At 43.4% G+C, this 21,018-nt stretch overlaps 2 protein-coding genes across 2 annotated transcripts; one reads left to right on the forward strand and one right to left on the reverse strand.

Annotated features, from left to right (window-relative positions):
• Window positions 1–1,131: 1,131 nt before the first annotated feature.
• rbm42 (RNA binding motif protein 42) lies at window positions 1,132–8,995 on the reverse strand. The gene is given in 13 exon segments (XM_069172051.1): window positions 1,132–1,928; window positions 2,238–2,334; window positions 2,628–2,725; window positions 3,644–3,761; window positions 4,461–4,595; window positions 4,718–4,882; window positions 4,967–5,121; window positions 7,195–7,249; window positions 7,251–7,267; window positions 7,360–7,426; window positions 7,887–8,022; window positions 8,289–8,345; window positions 8,842–8,995. Coding segments are annotated over 13 exon segments (1,254 nt in total). The 5' UTR covers window positions 8,883–8,995; the 3' UTR covers window positions 1,132–1,815.
• Window positions 8,996–12,362: 3,367 nt separating this feature from the next.
• Window positions 12,363–20,363, forward strand: LOC138211883 (aldehyde dehydrogenase, mitochondrial-like). Its single transcript, XM_069172049.1, has 13 exons — window positions 12,363–12,563; window positions 13,536–13,640; window positions 14,004–14,144; window positions 14,471–14,550; window positions 14,719–14,830; window positions 15,270–15,398; window positions 16,614–16,727; window positions 17,472–17,574; window positions 18,457–18,641; window positions 18,719–18,883; window positions 19,043–19,200; window positions 19,838–19,952; window positions 20,045–20,363. Exons 1-13 carry the CDS (start codon window positions 12,447–12,449, stop codon window positions 20,075–20,077), a joined length of 1,557 nt encoding a protein of 518 aa, XP_069028150.1. The 5' UTR covers window positions 12,363–12,446; the 3' UTR covers window positions 20,078–20,363.
• The last annotated feature ends 655 nt before the right edge of the window (window positions 20,364–21,018 follow it).

A 21,018-nucleotide genomic window follows, 5' to 3' on the forward strand; every position in this document is an offset into this window, starting at 1 on the left:
TGCTGACATCAGCTCTGTTACTGCGTTCATATGGTCAACCCTCTGAGGCAAAAGTAGGATTTAAATTAAAACTGTGGGGTCGTGACCTCACCGGGAGTCTCGGGTCCATTTTAATCCTCCAGATGAGACGGTCTGAGGAGACACAGCATGTCCACTCCATGACGTCATGGAGGTCACGACCTGGAAGTCGCAACCCAGAGGTCACGACCCGAGGTCACAAAGTGGAGCCAGAAAAACAACATCAGATCAACTTTAGCGCTCTATTTATTTTGTTAATGACTAAATGAAAAAAATTGTAATTTTACACTCTTACAAAAAAGTGCCATAAACAATATCAGTTTATTGGTTCTCATGCTAATTCTACTGTGTTTCTAGAGTTGTAGAAACGACGGCACCACGAGTCGGACAGACTGATCAGATATAATAGCTTGAGAAGATATTTATATTTATGAACATACACGTTGCGTCTACTCGCTACTATAAAGTCAGACAGAAATCTCTGAAGCACATTTGTTAAGAACAGCGAAGATCTATAGTTTCATTTAGAAAGAGCGAACAGGAAGTGTAGCTGACATGTAATTCTGTCTACTTCTACTATTTTTTGTGGTTCCTACCTGTGGCCACAAGAGGGCAGTAGAAAACATCTGTTCTGTGTTAACCTGACGGCAATTAGATCACCTGAGCACCGTATTTACAGAATTAATGACTATTTTAACTTCACCGACAGAGACCATTTTTTGTATATAACAGGGCTCCTATGTTGCTAGTTTTTCCATAAATAGTCTGTTTAAGACGATTTGTCCTGTTAAACATACACGTTGCTTCAGCTACTATTAAGTCAGACAAAATAGGTTTAACGCACATTTGTTAAGAAGGAAGGTCTTTATAGTTTTATTTAGAAAGCTAACAGGAAGTGTCTCTGACATGTAACTCTCCCAACTGGCCACCAGAGGGCAGTAAACATCGTGTTCTGTATGAGATGTTGCGCTGAAGTCAATTAGATCGACTTTAGCGCCGTATTTACTTTGTTAATTTTTCCATTCAAACTTTACAGTTTCAAAAAAAATTTAGAAAACAGTTGTGGTGTTATATAACACCTTCAGTAAAATGATCGACGACCCGATCAACCAATTAGAAATGACGGTTTTATTAAAGGAAGAAATAAAGAGGAAACACCTGCTCAGTCTCACAGCAGCTCCTGATTGGACAGAACGAAATATGAATCCTGCTCACACACAATGGTGTCTGTCCTGAACACACACATTCTCTCTCTCTCTCACACACACATTCTCTCTCTCTCACACACACACATTCTCTCTCTCTCTCACACACACATTCTCTCTCTCTCACACACACATTCTCTCTCACACACACATTCTCTCTCTCTCTCACACACACATTCTCTCTCTCACACACACATTCTCTCTCTCTCTCACACACACATTCTCTCTCTCACACACACACTCTCTCTCTCTCTCACACACATTCTCTCACACACACATTCTCTCTCACACACACACATTCTCTCTCTCTCTCACACACACATTCTCTCTCTCACACACACACTCTCTCTCTCTCACACACACATTCTCTCACACACACATTCTCTCTCACACACACACATTCTCTCTCTCTCTCACACACACATTCTCTCTCACACACACACATTCTCTCTCTCTCTCTCACACACACATTCTCTCTCACACACACACATTCTCTCTCTCTCTCACACACACATTCTCTCTCACACACACACATTCTCTCTCTCTCACACACACACATTCTCTCTCTCACACACACACACACACCTAACCCCTATCTGAGGCCCAGCTTCTTCTTCTCCTTCTGTTTCTTGCGGACCACTTCCATGTTGCGATCCTTCCACATGCTCTTCCTCAGTTTGATGGGACGACTGCCGACATACTTCCCTGTACAGACACACACAAAGAACCACACGCACAGAAACACACACACAGAAACACACACAAAGAACCACGCACAGAACCACGTGCACAGAACCACATGCACAGAACCACACGCACAGAACCACACACAGAACCACACACAGAACCACACACACAGAACCACACACAAGAGAACCACACACACACACACACACACACACACAGAGAGAAACACATGCTGCTGTCAGTGTGGTGAAGAGCTCTGAGTGAATGATTGACAGGCACTTCAGTTCAAATAATAATGGTTTGTGCATCGACGACCATCCGACTGACCGTTCATCTCTCTCATGGCTCTCACGTAGTCGTTGGGGTCCTTGAAGCTCACGAAGCCGTAGCCTTTGGTTTTTCCCGTCCGTTTATCTCGGACCACCTGACGATGAGACGCACACGTCAGAAAAACATATCAGGTGTGAGAGGAGTCGCGTGGTGTCGGTCCGGATCAAACCGAACCACGAGTCACTACACTCGCCGTGAAAACAGGTTTTGGATGTTTCAGACTTTCAGACCAATTAAAGGACATCGAGGCAGGTGACAGGAAGCCGTTAAACCACAGAAGAAGTCATACAGACATCAAAATATGTTTAAAAACAACAACAGTTCCCGTGTGATGTCCTCATCCCGTCACATGACTTTAACCTCTTTGACAGCAGAACAACAGCCCACCTTGGCTTTGAGGAAGGACGGGTATCTGCTGAAGGCTCGGGCCAGGATGTCGTCGTTGACCTCGTTACCAAGGTCACCGCAGAAAATACGGAAATCATCTGGAACGAGGAGAGAAGACGGGAGTCAGACTGATGATCGAAACAAGCATCGATCACCTTCACGGACACACACACACACACACACACACACACACACCTCAGTGATCAACCACAGACCCACGGTGCTCCCCTGCTCCCCCTGGTGGTTTTATTCAGTCCCTCCAGGTGTGTTTTTGTAAATGTTGCGATCAAAAATGTTTGATTTTGTGGCAGATTTTCTCAGATTGTGAAGTAATTTGTGGAGTTTTAAGTTGAGAAAGAACATTTGTATTTTTTTCCAAATACTTCCTGATAAAGGAATAAATATGTAATCACTTCCTGTGATGATAATCATGCTGCACATCAGAGAAATACTTTAGAAAAGCTGCGTATGTTTCCAGAACAGAGCGTCTGTGACTGGAATATAGAAACAAGGACTACATCAGCTGTCAAAATAAGAGCTTTAGATGCTGTTTAATTCATGTTCATTCAACACATAGACCTGCTGGATGAAACAAACAAAGAGACGTCTCTGACAACTGGACGTGTGGAGAAAACTCATTTAACATCCAGTAATATAGAATCACTTCCTTTGATCACAAACATTTAATCACATCATTTTATTGTGAAAGTTATTTCCTACAAACCCCGTCACTTCCTGTTTCTCCTCTTGTTCTGGTTTCCTCTGGTGAAGTTTTATTTGGTGATGAAAACACCAACATTTTTTGTTTGAAAAGATTTTCTTTACTCTGTTAATACTTTCAGGACAGATTCTGATGACGACATTTTTTGTGGAAAAATTACGGGAATTTAAAAAAAAAATTGCAATCTCCTGCAAATATTGTGGCGTTTGCTTGAATTTGTGTAAATGGTTGCGATCGCGATTTCCTGGAGGAACTGATTATTAGTGATTTTTTTTTATCTTCCATAATCTGTCACCTGACTCCCACTCCAACAGACTCTGGTCCTCCCAGCTGGTTCCTGCTGCTGTTCGGATGCATTTCTTCACCTTCTCCGACCTCGCCTTCTTCTTGTCCTCCGAAACGCTTTCCACAGGCTGCAACAAATGAACACACACACACACACACACACACACACACACACACACACACACACACAGTATTGGAGGTGAACAGTATAACTGGACTTCCTGTGCTATAAAAAGCCAGTCACTCCACTTCTGATTACAGCCCAGTCATGATGTTATATGTTTCAATAGTAATTAGAGAATTAAAGGAAATCAAATAGTTCATGTGACCAGCGCCTCCTGTCTGAAGGTGATGGTAATGCACGTTAAAGACTGAATATAAAAGTGTTCGTAGCTTCAGGTCTGAAAAATGGTTCCGATGCAGAAGTGTCTTCAGCTGCAATACCATCGAGTGCCACTAGAGGTCGGCTCCAAAAAGCCTCAGGCTCCATAGACTCCCATTCAACTTCTCTAATCAAATCCAAAGTGAATAAAATGTGTCCATCAGTTATCTCGGTGTTGTTAGCTAAAGTCACTCCTTCTTATTAGTTTTCTGGAGGTCCATCTGAAAATAATCCCTCATTCATTAGAAAAGAAGATTCAAAAAGACCTGTTTTTGCCTTAAATGCCTCATAAATATTCTTCCTGCTGTTTGAAAACCTTCCAAGAGAACTGGAGGCGGTGACAGCAGGACTTCAGACGCTTCACCCTCCACAGACTTTAGGCCAAATCGTGTATCTGCATCCTGACTAAATGCTCTCTAAAGCCTGAGTGTGAAGGGAACGGTACCTCAGGGTGGGGGGGTTCCGGCTCCGGCATGCTGGGTCCGATGACGGCGCCGCTGTCTTCACTCTCCTTCTTGTCCAGCAGACCTGCCGCCATCACCGCCGCCTGCTGCTCTGCAACCCGCGCCGCCAGCTCCTCCTGAAACATCCACAGCAGACACACGAGTCAGCACGCAGGTCCGGTTCTTATGGTCCCGTTCCTCCTCAGTAATGTCTCCCTCTTCAGTGCACCGGTGTCAAACCAACAGGAGGCGAACGTACCATCCGGGCCTGTCTCTGAGCCCGGACGTCAGGTCTCTTATGTGGAGCAGGAGGAGCCGAGTATACTGTCGGTGCCGCCTGGATGATTGACGGGGTCGGTTTGACAGGAGGCGGAGCTACCTGTCTCGGGGCGGGGCCTGACACCATCGACACCATATTACCGACCTGATAGAGAAACACAGACTTCATGAAGCATCACAGACTGACGGTGGGACTCCTGAGTTATCAGTGTGTGTGTGTGTGTCTGACCTGAGGACCAGCAGACATGTGCTGGATGGGCTGAGGGGCCCCCTGGGGGATGGGGCCCTGCATGGACGGCGGGAGCATCATGGGAGGAGGAGGAGGAGGGCGGGGCAGAGGAGGTGCTATCGGAGGACCACGCATCATCGGCAGCCGCTGACCTCCTGATCGTCACATTCACAGTATAAAAAAGGTGATTACACCGTACATTGAAATTCTTACTTTGCTGGTCGTCCCTAACCTGAACAAGAACATATATATCAATGTTTACAAAATAAAAAAAACTTGAAATATTGAGGAATAAACATAGAAATAGTTAAATAGAATAGAAATATAAGAAATACAAGAAATAACAATAATAATATAATATAATAGATAGATAGATAGATATATATCGGGTCTTTAAACTGATCCCGAGTCAGCTTCACGCCACTCAAACTGTGACCGACTCTGCTTTAACATCCCTCATTGTTTTGCGAGACGTTGTGTTCATATCCAAATTTGTTGATGAAATTTATCAAAGTTTACTTTTATTTTTGGAATCCTGACTCTCAGAAACACGCTGTTCTTCTTTGTTGAAACAGAGTTCCCACTTTCAAGTCTCGTGTCAAACTCCCTGACTACAAAGATGAAGCTCCAGGACGTACAGTGGTGTGAAAAAGTGTTTGCCCCCTCCTGTTAAAACACAACTTAACTGTGGTTTATCACACCTGAGTTCAATTTCTCTAGCCACACCTGCTCTCAATCAAGAAATCACTTCAATAGGACCTGCCTGACAAAGTGAAGTAGACCAGAAGATCCTCAAAAGATAGACATCATGCCGAGATCCAAAGAAATTCAGGAACAAATGAGAAAGAAAGTAATTGAGATCTATCAGTCTGGAAAAGGTTCTAAAGCCATTTCTAAAGCTTTGGGACTCCAGAGAACCACAGTGAGAGCCATTATCCACAAATGGAGAAAACATGGAACAGTGGTGAACCTTCCCAGGAGCGGCCGGCCGACCAAAATTACCCCGAGAGAGCAGCGACGACTCATCCGAGAGGTCACAAAAGACCCCACGACAACATCCAGAGAACTGCAGGCCTCACTTGCCTCAGTTCAGGTCAGTGTTCATGACTCCACCAGAAGAAAGAGACTCGGCAGAAATGGCTGCATGGCAGAGTTCCAAGACCAAAACCACCGCTGAGCAAAAAGAACATTAAGGCTCGTCTCATTTTTACCAGAAAACATCTTGATGATCCCCGAGACTTTTGGGAAAATACTCTGTGGACTGACGAGACAAAAGTTGAACTTTTTGGAAGGTGTGTGTCCCGTTACATCTGGCGTAAAAGTAACACCGCATTTCAGAACAAGAACATCATACCAACAGTAAAATATGGTGGTGGTAGTGTGATGGTCTGGGGCTGTTTTGCTGCTTCAGGACCTGGAAGACTTGCTGTGATAAATGGAACCATGAATTCTACCGTCTACCAAAACATCCTGAAGGAGAACGTCCGGCCATCTGTTCGTGACCTCAAGCTGAAGCCAACTTGGGTTCTGCAGCAGCACAATGATCCAAAACACACCAGCAAGTCCACCTCTGAATGGATGAAGAAAAACAAAATGAAGACTTTGGAGTGGCCTAGTCAAAGTCCTGACCTGAATCCTATTGAGATGCTGTGACATGACCTTAAAAAGGAGGTTGGTGCTGGAAAACCCTCCAATGTGGCTGAATTACAACAACTCTGTAAAGATGAGTCGGCCAAAATTCCTCCACAGCTGGAAAAGACTCATTGCAAGTTATCACAAACGCTTGATTGCAGTTGTTGCTGCTGAGGGTGGCCCAACCAGTTATTAGGTTTAGGGAGCAAACACTTTTTCACACAGGGCCATGTGGGTTTGGATTGTTTTTTCTCCCTTAATAATAAAAACTTTCATTTAAAAACTGCATTTTGTGTTTACTTGTGTTATCTTTGACTAATATTTAAATTTGTTTGATGATCTGAAACATTTAAGTGTGACAGACATGCAAAAAAATAAGAAATCAGGAAGGGAGCAAACACTTTTTCACACCACTGTATAACGAACACAAACAGCAGCTCCGCTTCCACAACTTTCCCTCCACTCTGAGACCCCGCCCACTCGGACTCCTCCTCTCTACTTCCTGTTATCTTCTCATCACCTGAAACATCAATTGAACATTCATCACATCTGTTCAAGGAACACCTCATGAACAAACTCCATCGTCAGCATCTTACCGGGTCTCTGCAGGATGTGCGGGACGAAGGCCGGCCTCATCATGGGAGGGGGGGGGCGGACGTACTGGAGGAACTGGAACAGTCACAGTGAGCGTTAATGAAACATCTGGAGGGCAGAGTGACGACTGATGAGCGAGGTCAGCATGAAGAGATCTGAATGTTTACCTGGTCCCACGAAAGCCGGAGGAGGACCAACGAAACTGGCAGCTCGGGCCTCTAATGTCTGCTGGACCTGAGAGAGACACGGCAAGTTCATCTTTTAGAGCACAGTTCAACAACAAGGCAACTCAAAGGGTTTCATATCAAACCATCAAAACATCAGGCAAAAGAAAAGGATATTTAAAAACAGTGATCGAAATATTAAAAACAGTCATTAAAACATCAAGCAAGCTAAAAATAGGATAAAAGTTCTGGTGCAGTTTAAGACATCCTCAGATCGGCTTCAGTGAAATGCAGCAAACAGAAACGTCTTCAGCTTTGATGTAAAAGAGCTTCAGGTCTGCCGAGACCTGGGAGTTGGTTCCAGATATGTGGAACATAGAAACTACACAGAACACAGAGAGGTTCTGAGAGAGTGAAGGAGACCCGGTCCAACGAGTCCTCTCAGGTGAATGTGACAGGAAGAGGAGTACAGATAAACGACACCAGAACAGAACCAGAGATCATCATCATCATCACCACCACACACTCACCTGTCTGTAGGTGTTGGTGCCGATAATCGGTCGCATCACTGCCACCGTCGGGACCGCCAGCGCTACAGGGACGGCCTCCATGACAGGTGGGCTTCCTGACACCGGGACCGGACCACCGAGAACCTCCTGCTCAAAGCTGCACAGACAGGAGGGACATTTATTTACCGACAGTCTTCTTCAAAACTTTTACAAGGTGATTCTCTTCTGAGGTCGAAGACAAGAAGAGAGTTAAAAAAAAAAAAAAAAAAATTGTTAAACTAACAAAACAAATATAATGAAGGTCACAGAAGCTCAGCATGAAAGAGGACAGAAAACACAGCGATGGAGTGCAGATGTTCAGGATAAAACAGTGATGCAGAGGAACATCTGATGTGTTAGAAAGTTGACAGGAGTGTAACTCACAGCGCCATCTCTGCCTCCATCTCCTTCAAACGCTCCTCTCCGGACTTCAGCGCCATGCTGAGAAAGACAGGAAAAAACACTGAACTCAGCAGGTACACCGACTTTAACTTCATTTATTATTCATTTATACTTCATAGCATTTCACACTTTTGTTTTCCATCAACTTTATTATTCTATATGTATTATTCTGACATGTTTTGGTCGCTAACTACATCTGCACACTTCAACCATTTAACTATCAAACTGTTCAGCTTTTTAAGGACATTTATGATATTATTTAAAAAAAAATTCTGCCATTTATATTTTTTTCAATATTAAGCTTTCTTTACAGCATTCACACTTTGCATTTCCTAGTTTGGTGTGATATAAATAGTATGAATTACTAACTGACTCCAACCGTTTCACAAATAACCGTTTTTTAACCCTTTAATTCAGTCCAGATCTCCGTGTTTGAGATGAATGAACTGATGAAGTCAGTTTCTCCGTGTTTTGACTCTCTTCACCTCTGAAGCTGTTGTTGTTACCGGGAGATGAAGCTCGTTACAACACTCACACTGAACCCGTTTCAACCCGACTTGTTTCTGGCTGCTTCATTAATCCCGCTGATGTTTCTCCGAGCTGCTCAGCACACTGGGCGCTAGCTGCGTTAGCATCTCCGTTGTAGATAAACAACCAGCTAAGTTCTCAATGAACCGCAATTAAACCCGCTGCTTCCTTCACTGTAGTTTATCGGTTTAGTTACATACTGTGAATAAACGGGTTTAAAGGGGGAGAATTACGTTTAGTAGCAGTTGAACGAACCGTTAGCACACTTACTTGTTAGCGTTGTTCTTACATCCGGGTCACAACCCCGCTTCTTCTTTTTGTTTGTTGACGACTGGGTTCAACAGCGCTCGCGGCGCATTGAGCGCCACCTGCTGTACTGGAGAGGAAGTTCACTCATTTCTTCACAGATTGTGGGTGCGTTCGAACAGTAAAACAAAAAACGTAAATATGCGACAGCGGATGTTGATTACGTCACCTGGCTGTGGAAACTACAACTTTCAGACGACGAACTACAAAAAGCGCATCTTAGACATTTTATCCCGTAAGTGTCACCGTGTTGTTTCATGCAAACATGAACATCTTCACATTTGTAAAGTCACGCAGCACAATAGCAGATAAAATAACTAATAAATTTAATCAGCTCAGATCTGCTGTGTGTGCAGCTGATCATCTTTTCGTTAGTCCAGTTATCTGTTCTTGCGAAACGTTTTCAATCAGAGAGGTCAGTTAGTTGTGGGAGCGCAACTATTGGCTATGGTAATGATAATACACAATAATCCACAGCAGACGTCCTGCTGTGAGACCGAGTGTAAATACACGTTACCTTATATCCATGATAATAAAACGGATGTCTTTGTGAAACTGTTCGGCTTCTTTTGAAGAAGTTTTGGCAATATTGCTTATTTTATGCATGCATTTACATGAAGATGGGCAATGTTGCTTTCTGTGATTATATGTGTTTGGTATGTTTTATCATTTTTGACTATTAGACTAATTGATTGTAATTAATTAAAAGGGGCAATATATAATAAAGAGGTAGTAACCTTTAACACAATTCTCCTGAGGAAGGTTTGATTTTACCTGCTCAGTGGCAGAGATAATAACTAATCATATCGTTTTTAGTCCATTTAGAGCAGAAATAGAGTTTGATTATGATAGATCATAGCCCAGCCTGTTTTTTTTACCTGCTGAAATGCTTTTAAAGACCCGATATTACCAAAAATAAAATGATGTAGATTTTCACCTGCCAAAAATGTATTTTAAGTCCTGTCTGTTGACTAAAAGGGTGTTTCTCTCTCAAAATGCCTTGATATCAATAAGGAGAGTTATTTTAGATAGATTAAAGCTCACTCAGTCCTTTATCCCTGTTTAAAATGCCTTTAAAGGCCTAATAAAACCAAATAATGCAGTTTGTCACCTGCCAAAAAGTGATTTCAGCTTCTGCCTGTTGACTCAAAGCACTGAGTGAGCTCTAATCTGTCCAATATAACTGTAATGAGTGAAATCAAGGCATATTGAGGCAGAAACACCCTTTGAGTCAACAGGCAAGAGCTAAAATTACTTTGTGGCAGGTGAAAAACTGCATTATTTGGTTTTATTAGGCCTTTAAAGTCATTTTAAACAGTCCAAGCACCAACGGTAATGCGACTCTTTTGTTTTTGGTCAGATTTTTATTATTATTTAATTTTTATTTATTCTGCTCATGGTCAGGCACAAAACTCTCCGGAAAATATAGATGAAAAAGTGACTCACAGTCCAAACACTCTATTTACACACTCAATGACCAGGAAGGTAGAAGAGGAATCTTATTTTAACCTCTTAGTTACGAAAAATATCAACAAGCAAAAGAGATGGATGATCTGTCTGGTTATAGTTACATAACAACCTGCAGGTTACTGAGAAAATAAAGAACAGATACATTCATAACACTCCACCATCAGTTAAGGAAACACTTTAAACATCATATGAACTAATAATTCTTTATTCATTCATGTTCTTGAACTGAAACATATTTTTACATCTCTTTAAATCATTCTGTAAAGAATTCCACAATTTGATTCCAAATCACTTAAATACACGTCTGCTTTATTATGTCTTATATGCTCTGATGTTTAAATGAAATGTCCTTTTATGGTCCTCATCATCTGAACTAAAAAACAAAAACTCTTCATTTAAATGTTCGTTAATACTCTGCTTTCCTTCCTGTACATAACTAATGATGACTATAACTCAACTAGATCTTTAAATTTCAACAGCCGCACTTCAATAAGCAGCTTGATGCCTTATGATCTAACACATATGTTGCTTTGTTTAAAGCAGAAATATTCAGAGACACTTTTATGTTTTTGATGTGCTGTATGATCTTTCCACATCAGTTTGCCTTCTATTATCACACCCAGAAATCAAAACTTCAGACACGCAGTCAATATTAAGTCCAACAGTGAAACGTGTGATGATGTTTAAAAAATTATTCTGTATTAACAAAGTAAAAAAGTGCACACATACACCTGCTGTATTTCAGAATATTACATATATTTGATTGTATGTTTGAAAGTTTATCAAAGCATTAATTAAAAGTAGCTCATATGGATCACCTCGATCAGATCTTTTATTGAGACTTAAAAACCCACAACTTTTTTAGCTCGGCGGAGGGGAGAGATCTCAGCATGTGTCCGAGCCCGGCTGATAAACCACTCAGCATCAACTCTCACATACTTCCAGTCACACGGGACGACGTTCCTCCAGATAAGAACCAACAAGGTGTCCTTGGACTGTTTTCACCTAAAAGACTGTCTCCTGTCTGAGTGTAAATAAAGTCCTGGATGGGCGGTTCACGAGGTCGGTGCGTCCTCACATTGACCTCATCCGTTCCTTTATGACATGATGGAGTCACTTTTTCAACCTGTAATCCTGTTTCTGTTCTCTATTTCAAGTAAAACATTGCTCCTTTGCTGCTACTGTCCCGGCATGCTGAGGCCCTGAGCAGGAACAAACACCTCCTCTAAGTCTAGGATTCATCCTGCAGCAGGATAACGAACCAAACGCACCTCAGAGGTCTGAAGACCAGAGGAGACTGAGGACTGTTGTCCACACAAAGACTTGACTTTGACTAATAAAGACAAAATAAATTCCAAAACTCTTCTTAAAAAGTGTTTTTTTTTAACCAAAATATCATCCCTGTTACTTAATGACAAAGACAGAATATTTTAAACCGAGTCGAATTTGTTTCATAGTTTAATTATCTTGTTCCATTTTAAGTTTGGGTTTAAGTTTGTTTCTGATGCTGAAGTCATTTCAGTTGGATTTCTTGTGTTATTTGAGGATTCAACCTGTCTGATTTAAATCTTCTCATTTAACCCACAAACTCCTTTACAGGGAAATATGTTTTATTTATACCTCAGTGAATGAAAAAGGCTTTAAAATTGTGTCTGTATTTGACTTTGTTTGTCTAATTGTCTAAAAATTAAATCCCCCCCGTCGTTTTGACGTCATTACGTCACATGAGTGGGCCAGCTCCGCCCCCCCACACTGCCTGCCAGCTCCGGTCCGCAGACCCAATCTGGCCTGAGCTCCGCGCCGGTTGTCTCCGTGTGTGCAGGAAGAAGAACCGACATGCTCCGTGCCGTGATTTCCCGGGCCGTTCCCCGGTTGAACCAACCGTCGGTGTGTCGCTTCTCTGCGGCGGCCATCCCGGCACCCAGCACCCAGCCGGAGGTCCACTACAACAAGGTAGAGTCTCCGCCGTGGACCCGACGTTGGCCACGAACCAACTGCGCAGTCAACAAGTGTGTTAGTGTGTGACGGGACCGCGATGAACGTAGGTTACCGAGAGGAGCTGCAGGCGGAGGACGGTTACCGGAGCTGGCCAGGTGTCCGTCTGTCTGCGTCTAGAAAACGTGCAATAAAAAAAACATAAAAGTTTGGATTTGATTGCAGCTGACGTGAACAGGTGACTGGGTCTATGCCGAGCGGCGTTCAGGTGCTTTCAGAGGTGCATTCAGGTGCAGGAAGTGAAGTCATGTTGGAGAGGAAAACTGCATCAGAGAGTTTGCAGGAGAGAAACCCGGAACTGGTCCCGTTACGAAATCCTGGTTTAGAGATAAGTTTCATGTGGGGCGGTTACATAACAGAGTCCAGTGACCTTTATCTCTTTTATAACTTTCGACTTGCACACACACCAGGATTGCAGATCAGGGCAGTTGACAAATATTGTCGTCATCGTCCCCCCCCCCCCCCCCCACACACACACACATATATATTTATTCTGTTCTTGATGGACGTTATCAAGGAGGTGTACACAGATAATGTTGCAGTAGCAGCGCTGCAGTGTTAACACAGCGAGGGAGCTGTCCCTAAACGCATCACACACTGACTATCTGTAGACACTTCAATTTACCATGTTCATTGAATGCCTCACAAGCATAGATGCTACAGTTTACTATTGTTCCATGAATGCCTCTCAAGCAGGCTGTCAGTAGACGCTACAGTTTACTATGTTCCTTGAATGCCTCACAAGCAGGTCTCGGTAGTTGGTGGGCATTGTTTTTCGTGTCCCTGGAGCACATAGAACTGATGATAACAAACTATTCTTAATTTCTTCTTTTATTTATTTTTATTTAACAAAATGAAACGTTAACGTTTAGACATTTGTGGCTGACAGTAACAGAATAAATATAAATAAATAAATGTTTCATTTTTCAGCTGTTCATCAACAACGAGTGGCAGGATGCAGCGAGTGGGAGGAGCTTCCCCACCATCAACCCAGCTACCGGTGAGGTCATCTGTCAAGTCGCAGAGGCTGATAAGGTAAACAAGACACTTCTGGTTATTAATGTTCATGTAGGTGTTTTTTTGTTTTTTTTAAGTGAAAGAAGTAAATAAAAACTGATGGTTAAATCAGAGATCTTGGATATATTATTGTTGTGTTCTAAGAAAGAGCTGCTAAACAACAGCAGGAAAACTACCCGTGTTTAATATGATTTAGAGCCAAACACATCTCACAGAAATCACAGACTTTTTGATTTGTGTCGGATCTTTGTACGACTCAGACGTTGTGTTTCAGCTGTTATTATTATTATTATTATTATTATATGAATAAACAGAGGAGAAGTAGGCAAACCTGTATAACCGCTAACTTACTGAATTAATTAAGTGCTGTTTTGTTTCCAGGCAGACGTGGACAGGGCAGTGAAAGCAGCACGTGATGCTTTCAGGTTGGGGTCACCGTGGCGACGGATGGACGCCTCCCATCGCGGCTTGCTCCTCAACCGACTGGCCGATGCCATCGAGAGGGACTCCACCTACCTCGCTGTCAGTCATTATTATTAACACTTTTTATTCACTGATTTTCACCACGTGGTATATTCACATAAACACATGCGTAGTAAGTATGTGCGCCGCATTTTTTTTGTTTTGTTTATCGTCTTTGAAACAGTTTCTGCAGATAAAAGTTATTTATTTAAAGAGGAAAATTGCTTTTTCAATCATTTATTCAACACACGTGAACAGCTGTAATAACCTCCTGTGGCCAGAGTGACTTCACGGCAAAGGAACACGCGTGACGCTCCTGCAGTAGTAACACGCGGCTTGAACTGGTTCAGTGATTAACATGTGAAGCTGTGGTCTTGTTGCCGTAGGAACTGGAGACCCTGGACAACGGGAAGCCGTACGTCGTCTCCTACGCGGTGGACCTGCCCAATGTGGTGAAGTGTCTCAGGTAAACAAGCACATCCCAGTTTTAAAGCTTCATCTGCGTGAAGCACAATGAAGCAGTCAGAGTTGATGTCCCTGAACGCACCACCTACCTGAAGCCTGTCTGACAACACCGTCGTACCCATCTCTTTAATGCATGATGAAGGATGCATGTCTGGCGTGTTGTGTTCAGGTACTACGCAGGCTGGGCCGATAAATGGGAGGGAAAGACCATCCCCATCGACGGAGACTTCTTCTGCTACACCAGACACGAACCCGTCGGCGTGTGTGGACAGATCATCCCGGTAAGAGAATATCGTACAGCCTTTCAAATAAGCATTTCTTCACTTTGAATCTCGGATGTGTTAAATACTGCAGAATTTGTTTGTTTCATGAACTAGTTATTTGTCCATCTTTCAGGCCTTAATTCATGTTTTTAGTATTGGAGATCAACTGTTGGATTTTTGATGCATGTCAGATCTGACATCCAACATGAGCGTCTATCAAATATTAATAAAAGCAAAATAAATATTGTAAAGGTCACAGAAGAGCGTCTGGTCGACTGCACAGATTCAAGATCCTCGTTAAAAATCTCAGACATCATAATGTGAAGACTTTATAATATTACAAAGAAAATTCATCACGTAAATTAAATGATGGAGGATTTCTGAACATGAAGGTCCTGTTCTGGTGCAGCCGAGTCATGTGACCGCCCTCTCACCTGTGACCTTCGTCCCCCCCCAGTGGAACTTCCCTCTGCTGATGCAGGCCTGGAAACTGGGCCCGGCTCTGGCGACGGGGAACACGGTGGTGATGAAGGTGGCGGAGCAGACGCCGCTCACAGCGCTGTACGTCGCCAGCCTCATCAAGGAGGTCAGATTGGTTTCATCATTTTAACTCTTCAGGTCGCGTTGCTGCACCTGACGTGTGACAATAATCAGAAACACAATACAAACATGGAGGCTGTATGTTAAATGTTTTTATTTTATAGTCCACCTACACTGCAAAAACATAAGTCACGCAAACCTTCACAATGTTATAATGTTATAATATACTGAACCCTGTCTGCTCTTCCTCTGCCTCTGCCGGTCTTGGATTTATTTGTTATTTCTCGGGTAACTTCAGGGCTCCGCATGTTTCTCCAGAGAGATGAATATAAAATATAACCTCTGATGTGTCCTTGGACTCGAGTCTCAGCCTTTTAATCTGCTCTGGGCTCGAGTCATCTGATGTCATGTGAGTGTTTAGGGTCACATCTCATGGTGTGAAGGGGGGTGTTTCCCGGGGAGGGATCTCAGGGCTGCTTTGTAATGGTGCCTTCAAGTACGACTGGGAAGCGGAAAAGTTCTAACCTCTGAGTGGGAAGAAGACACCTGAACTGGGAACATTCAGAGAAGGAAGTTTGACGTTACATGACGAGGCAGCGTTTGATTTAAAGACTTTGATACGTCCCTCAGGACACTAACAGATACTCTTCCATGTCAGGACTCTTACCTGTGAAGTGCAGGAGTTTAGACAGAGTTGTGTTGTTTCAATCACATACTGATGTTCTGCACTGACAAGAAATGACCTCCTCATGTGAACACATCATCCTCCAAAATATCTGCAGCTTTAATTATTTTACCCAGAAATCAACATATTTTTGTGTCCTCTGTTTAACACTCAATAAACACACTGATTCTTCTGTCCAGCAGCAGCAGTGGAAAAGAAACACTTTGTCTTCAGGAACAGCTGCAGCTTCCTCAGACGCTTTTAATTTGAAAATCCTTTACGTTGGAGGCCCCGCCCCCTTCCTCTACAGAGCCAAGATGGCGACCGTTTAGGGTGGAAAGTGTCCAGAGTTTCACACTTCTTGTTTTGGAGCGTTCTGAGTGCTTCATCCTGGTACTTGTAGTGTTCTGATGTTTCTGTACTGACAGCGTGAACACACTAATGCACTCAGAGTAGAGAGAGTTAGTACACAAGAACAACATCTGGAACACAGACTTGGTCAGCCTATCTAGTTATATACCTGTGTTAAATGTTAAAACCATCAGTGCATCAGAACTACATGCTGTGGCTGAGATCCGACCTCTCCTCTGTTCCCAGGTGGGTTTTCCTGAAGGTGTAGTGAACATCCTGCCCGGCATGGGCCCGTCAGCCGGAGCCGCCATCGCAGGTCACATGGATGTGGACAAGGTGGCCTTCACTGGATCCACAGAGGTAGGACCGCTCTGCCCTCTGTTCTATCAGGTGCTGTTGGACAGTAACAGGAGGGATACACACTAGCCACCAGGGAGCAGAAAGATGCCAACAAGTCACAAAAATGAGATAGAACTTTATTATTCCAATAGTGCAAGAATACAGTGCAATAAATCCTGACAGTACAAAGTAACTAAATACCTGTTAAATGCATAAAAGACTGTATTTTATGTAGATGTTTTGAAGTTCTTCCTTCACAATGCTTTTATTCAGCTGTTAAGGAGACGTTAACTTTTCTCATCTGTAACAAACTGCTGCAGCTCTTTCAGGTTTGATAGTTCCTCCTCCCAACATGGTTCTTTCATAGATCTGAAATAGATTAAGTTCAGGCTTCTTCACAATGGAGCCATCAGTTGGTTTTAGATTTATAATCCTGTTGGAGGAGCAACCTGCAGCTGAGACAGACTCTCTGAGTCCAGACCGTCGGTCAGATGTTCTGTCTTTGAGCTCTGATCGGATTGTAGGCGCTCTGGTCCAGATGCAGGAAACACCAGAACACCGCTGAGACTCCAGTGTTTGTTATTTCATTGTGAAGAACTGAGCAGCATAAGATCTTTCTGCACTGCAGTTGTTCAGTCAGTTTGTCCTGTTGTAACTTTTGATGCTTTAAATAAGCAGCAGTAGTTTTTATAGCACCAACTTCTTTGTCAAAACATTATTTCAGCTGAAGTGAAGCCTCTCATCTTTCCCTATCTCTGTTTTCAGGTGGGTCATCTCATCCAGCAGGCGTCAGGCAGCAGTAACCTGAAGAAAGTCACTCTGGAGCTCGGAGGGAAGAGTCCCAACATCATCCTGTCTGACGCCAACAGTATGAAACACACACACACACACACACACACACACACACACACTACACACGCACACACTCTACACACACACACACACACACACACACACACACACACACACACACACACTCTACACACACACACACACACACACACTCTACACACACACACACACACGCACACACTCTACACACGCACACACTCTACACACACACACACACACACACACACTACACACGCACACACTCTACACACACACACACACACACACACACACACACACACACACACACTCTGCTGTTACTGCTGCAGTCATATTTTAACCCGATGGATGAACGTACATGCAAAATGTGAATGTCATGTTATTTATGAATGTGCTCGGGTTTGATCCGATCATGTGACTGCATGAAGTCCAAACTGTGCAGCGCTGCAGTTTATTTCTGCTCATGTTCAGTCAAAGGGTCGCTTCTCCTCCCAGTGCAGAACAACGAGGACCTGAAACATACACAAGTCACCTGAACGCAACGCACTCCTCACTCACTGGAGACAAAACTGAGGGCAGAAAAACCCACGATACAAACTAAAGGCATCTGCAGGCAGTCACTGACTACAAAGAAATTTATTATATTTGTAATCATATGAGTTTGTTGAATTATGTTGGAGCCCCTGTAAATGGAAGGGCGAACGCTTGATACAATACTTTTGTTAAACCTTTTTAATCGAAGATTAATATCCCATGTTGATTCCTTCTTTCACATCCCTGCAGGAAGAATATAAATGAAGCCTGTGGACATGAGCAGAGCCGAGTCTCCCTGCTGTTAACTGCTCTCTGATGAATGTTCTCCAACAGTCAGAGTGTTTCAGTGAACGTGTTCCCTGATCTCCTCCCTTCCCTCCTCCAGTGGAAGATGCTGTGGAGCAGTCGCACTTCGCTCTCTTCTTCAACCAGGGTCAGTGCTGCTGCGCCGGCTCTCGAACGTACGTCCAGGCCGACATCTACGATGAGTTCGTGGAGCGCAGCGTGGAGCGAGCCAAGAGACGGGTGGTGGGCAACCCGTTCGACCTGAAGACCGAGCAGGGACCTCAGGTAACACAGACGGAGACTCGGTTCTGGAGACGCTCAGCATGTGCAGTCACCTGACTCACCTGCTGCGCCACCTGCAGGTGGACCAGGAGCAGTTCAATAAGATCCTGGGATACATCAGCAGCGGGAAGAGAGAAGGAGCCAAGCTGATGTGTGGAGGAGGAGTGGCTGCAGACCGAGGATACTTCATCCAGCCGACGGTGTTCGGAGACGTCCAGGACAACATGACCATCGCCAGGGAGGAGGTGGGAAGGATGGATTATTAATATTCAGTAAAAACAGGGAAGAGGTGGGAAAGTTCCTCTATATGTTGTTGTTTGTTATTTGCTTCTTTGACTCTGATTATTGACAGGCCATGAATCTTTTTTTTAATTTTTTTTTTACTTCCTGTCTCCGTCCTGCAGATCTTCGGTCCGGTGATGCAGATCCTGAAGTTTAACTCTCTGGAGGAGGTGTTGACCCGAGCCAATGACTCTAAATACGGTCTGGCAGCCGCCGTCTTCACCAAGGACATTGATAAGGCCAACTACGTGTCCAACGGGCTGCGAGCCGGAACCGTCTGGTGAGATGTGTTTCACCCTGACGCCGGGCTGGTTCTGGTGATAGAAAGCTGTGACGTCACCGCTCAGTTTGTGAGCTGCTGTTTTGTTGGCTCTGGTCTTGTATTACTGCCGTCGCCATCTTGGGTTTTTTTGGAGCCAGAAATGACCATATTTGGATGAGCCCAAACAATCTGTGTTAGAGTCCTAATATGTAATGAGTGATGAATTATTTTCAGAAGGAAGAAGTTTCTCTAATGACACCATGATGACTCGTGGAAAACATTTACTGACTTTGTGTTTCAGGAGAACTTGATGCTTTTTCAATGGGAGTCTGTTGGAACCCCTAGTGGCCCTCAGTGGTACTGCACCTTTAAGACCCAGAGACTGTGTGTGTTTTTCTCCAGTCTGTGGTGTTTATTTTATAATTGACAGTTTGGATCAGGCTCACTGGGAACGTCAGGTTTAGCTGGAGTTTCTCAGATCAGGGACACAGAAACTAACTTGACCTTAAAATCCCCTCCGATGTTCCTCTGATCCAAAGATTGTATTATGTCTCCTGACCGTGGTGGAGCTGTTACTGACTGACTGTGTGTGTGTGTGTGTGTGTGTGTGTGTGTGTGTCTGTGTGTGCCTGCGTGTGCACGTGTTCCTGTGCAGGATTAATTGCTATGACGTGTTCGGTGCTCAGGCTCCGTTCGGAGGTTACAAGGCTTCAGGTAACGGCAGAGAGCTGGGAGAGTATGGCCTGGACAACTACACAGAAGTTAAAACGGTAATTATCAAACATATTTCATGAGTCATAATCTCTTATTGTTTATGTATCTGGGAGTCCTGAGAGTCAGCGCGGTGCTTCTCTGTTTCCAGGTGACCATCAAGGTACCACAGAAGAACTCGTAGACATCAATGAAGCTGCTGCTGCTGTGATCTGTCCTCAATCTCTCTGCTGCTTTCTGATGTGTGTGCGCGCACACACACACACACACACACGCACACGCACACCTGCTGCTGAGGCCATGTGGAGTCGGCACCTGTTCATAATACACATCTGGAATAGTCAGTATTCAGTGAATAGAGGATTGAATGTTTGATCTCTGTGCAGGTTTCTGTCCTAATGATGGAATGAATATCAGCCTGAAGTCTGTTTGGCTATTTGTAATTTGTAATAATAAATGCATTTGAAGAACTTGGATTTCTGTGTGATATTTAAAGGAAGATTAAAACTAACTCCTGACACTCACATGTGTATATATATATATATATATGTATATATATACACATGTATATATACGTATATATGTACATGTATATACATATATATGTGTATATATATACATGTATATGTGTGGCCACACACACTACTGAGCCTCATTTTGACTTGTCTTGAGGAATTTCCACTGAAGTTGGATCAGCTTGTGATCTGATTTTTCCACTTTTATTTTGAGTATGATTCTGAATCCAGACCTCCATGGGATAATGATTTTGATTTCCATTGATCATTCTTATGTTATTTTGTTCTCAACACATTCCATTATGTAATGAATAAAGATTTTCAACTGGAATATTTCATTCATTGAGATCTAGGATGTGTTGTTTAAGTGTTCCCTTTATTTTTTTTAGCAGTGTATATATATACACACACACACACACACACAAAATTAGGCTAATTTTGAATTCCCTATTTTTGGCCTACCTGGGGTTGGGCAATATGGTCAGAACATCCACTCAGACGGTCCGAAGCAGAGCTCCTGGAGTTAACCCTCGGGAGACCCGCGGAGATAATTCGGCCTGATCTGGTGAAGTAATACCACCGCCATATGCCCTAGTTTAACAACAAGTTA

This window comes from Embiotoca jacksoni, unplaced genomic scaffold, assembly GCF_022577435.1.
Source record: "Embiotoca jacksoni isolate LCO1_2020_lvr unplaced genomic scaffold, fEmbJac1.0.p SCAF_50, whole genome shotgun sequence".
Lineage (NCBI taxonomy): Eukaryota > Metazoa > Chordata > Actinopteri > Embiotocidae > Embiotoca > Embiotoca jacksoni.

Bases quoted from the DNA above. Each gene is read 5' to 3' on its own strand.
- LOC138211883 (XM_069172049.1), top strand. From the start codon at position 12,447: ATGCTCCGTGCCGTGATTTCCCGGGCCGTTCCCCGGTTGAACCAACCG. The intron at 14,831-15,269 runs GTAAGAGAATAT...GTCCCCCCCCAG, and splicing joins TGTGTGGACAGATCATCCCG to TGGAACTTCCCTCTGCTGAT. The intron at 16,728-17,471 runs GTAGGACCGCTC...CTCTGTTTTCAG, and splicing joins CCTTCACTGGATCCACAGAG to GTGGGTCATCTCATCCAGCA.